General features: G+C 40.9%; 1 protein-coding gene across 1 annotated transcript in view; it reads right to left on the bottom strand.

The window, feature by feature from the left end:
* Positions 1–1,724: 1,724 nt before the first annotated feature.
* Positions 1,725–2,478, bottom strand: part of LOC106012759 — a 1,155-nt gene continuing 401 nt past the window's right edge. The window contains exon 1 of the mRNA XM_013086637.2: positions 1,725–2,478. This exon is cut by the window's right edge and continues 401 nt beyond it. Coding sequence (XP_012942091.2) covers positions 1,734–2,478 — 745 coding nt within the window. The 3' untranslated portion in view covers positions 1,725–1,733.

The following is a 2,478-nucleotide window of genomic DNA, read 5'->3' as shown; positions in this document are numbered from 1 at the left end:
TTGTGTTTGGGGGATTTTTTGTGCCATTGTGTGATTTAGTGTGTGTGTGTGGGTGGGGGAGGACGGGGATCTCTCTTTCTCTCTCTCTCTCTCTCTCTCTCTCTCTCTCTCTCTCTCTTTCTCTCTAACACTCACCTCCTTTGAACATACTGACTTAATAATGCTGCCCAGACATGTGGGCTGAAGAAAGATAAGGATTAGGGGGCGGAGGGAGGGTAGACTTGTTGATTCAGAAAACAGGAAATATCCTCCTACGCTTTTTTTTTAAACACAAGCTGCTCTGGGCCATTACATTTCAGGGGGGCAAAAAAATAATCGAAGCCTTTTAAATGAGATATTATGTGTTAGCCTCACGTGGATCCTGATGATATCTTGTAAGAAATGCTGGATTTAGGAAGAAGAGTTTTTGAGGGCTAGAAACCAGTCCAGAATCGTATGGAAAGTCAGAACGTGAGTATTATTGTGAGTATTATAAGGGCATCTTATTAGAGTGACTTCGCCCCACCTGGTTCTTCGTGGGCGACTTTCAGCGAATGACGTCAGGACAATCTTTGTTCTGTCTGTGTTCCTAGGATTTTCTATTATTCGCGTATTATACCTGCTGTCTCTGGTAGTAGGAGTCATTGATTTTTTGAAAACATGAACAGAGATACCGGCTATATGATATCATCATTATTTTAGGTGCTATGTTGGCCTCCAGCTATTCGGTCTGTATTTCAGGGACCTCGTAAACAAAGGTCGGCAGGAACAAAGTCGTCAATAAGTTATTGTGAGGGGGTGGTTCTGGGTGGACGGAATAAATTAATAGCTAAGATACCAGTACTGCGTTCAGCCTCACAGCCTAGAATAATATAATTAATTAAATATTTCATATAAACTTAGATCAAAAGTGCTATGTTTTACATTCGCTGTCGATTTAAACCCATAGGGTAGAAATTATTTGATATTTCTTATGTTTATCAACACCATGATCTTTGCAAAGGTTAGCATTAAGAATAATAAATGTGTGGCATCGTGGTGAACCCCGGAGATCGTCAAATAAATCGAAGAAAGATTTTCCCGCTCGTTGGACATTCTTTTCAAAGTTGTTTTGTGAGGTAGCTTGGTGAAATTTCGTCAAAACAATGTAATCAAGGAAACCTGCATGTTTTGGTTTGTTTTGTTTATTTTTTTGGCCGTTTGGAAATTCTTTTTTTATTATGTATTATCTTTCATGCCCATTTAAGAACACATTACTATGTGCAGTTTACTGAAAAACGTTGATCAAAGGCTCCAAAATTGTAAATTTGCAGTTTCCAAAGGCACTCAAGCTTTTAGAGTCAACAAACTTTGGTGGCCATTTTCTGGCTAATTTCACCTCTGAGATTGCGCGACTCCTACCTCCTTCAATTTCAGATATCTTGATTTTTATTCGAGATGATCGGGTATAATTTTTTCATCAAAAGCAAGATAAATTATTTTGTCTTTGATATATTTTGCTTTTGCTGTTTTTTGTTGTGTTTTTTGTTGTCGTTTTGTTTTGTTGGTTGGGGGTGGGGGGGGGGAGAGTACGCTTGCATGTTTGTTTTTTATGCTTGTTTGCGTGTGTGTTTATTTTTTATGCATTTTTGTTCGTTTATTTGCTTTGTTTCTTTGCTTTTATGTTATTGTTTTGTGGGAATTAAGTAATTTCAAGTTGGTGTACATTCAAAAATCTACATTCAACACACTGAACACAAAGCTTGTTCCAGTTGTTAAGAAACTGGGAAATAATTTTCTGTTGTCTTTCTTAGAATTTGAATAAACTTTAAAATGTCGATCAAGACAAACCGGAAGTAACCTTGATACAACTTGTGCAAAATGGTGCTAATGGCTGATTGGTCGTATCGATGACACAGCCCAAGCCGCAAAGGCCCACTCCGATTCCGGAAAGAAAGAACAGCAGCTTTGCTCTCCGCACACCCGTGGCGGTCAGACGGACAGATGCAGTTTTTCTTCACCGCGCATGCGCACCATGGCTCCAGCACGGCTTTGTCCACGAAAGGCTCACGGTGGAAAACTCCAAAAGTGGCTTTAGCTTGAGAGAGGCCCAGGTAGGCGCACGGCTCGTCCCCGAAGAAGTGGTACATGGCCACGTCAGTGCGATAGGGAGAGTCAGCGCCACTGCCTCCCATCTGCACGCCCCTGTCCTGCGCCTGTTGCAGGAGCCTGGGTAGAAGTTGGGGGTCCGGCCGGAAGCGAACTGACGCGTCCATCCACACAACCAGTTTGGACTGAGGAATATGAGCTTTGATCATGAGTGGCTTCCACGAATAACACTTAAGGTTTCTCACAAACTCCGGAAATAGATGAAAGGGAAATTTCACAACTTGACACTGACAATATTTTTTCATTTGTAGATGTTCTTCTTCAGATAAGCCTATGTCATAGAAAATAAGAGTAAAGTTTCTTAACCGAGGAAACACATATGTGTGAAGATTTTTCATCAAAGCTTGGGAC

Source organism: Aplysia californica, unplaced genomic scaffold (genome assembly GCF_000002075.1).
Source record: "Aplysia californica isolate F4 #8 unplaced genomic scaffold, AplCal3.0 scaffold00019, whole genome shotgun sequence".
Classification (NCBI taxonomy): Eukaryota; Metazoa; Mollusca; class Gastropoda; order Aplysiida; family Aplysiidae; genus Aplysia; species Aplysia californica.
The sequence above is the reverse complement of the archived record's forward strand: the minus strand, read 5'-3'. Positions and strand labels throughout refer to the sequence as shown.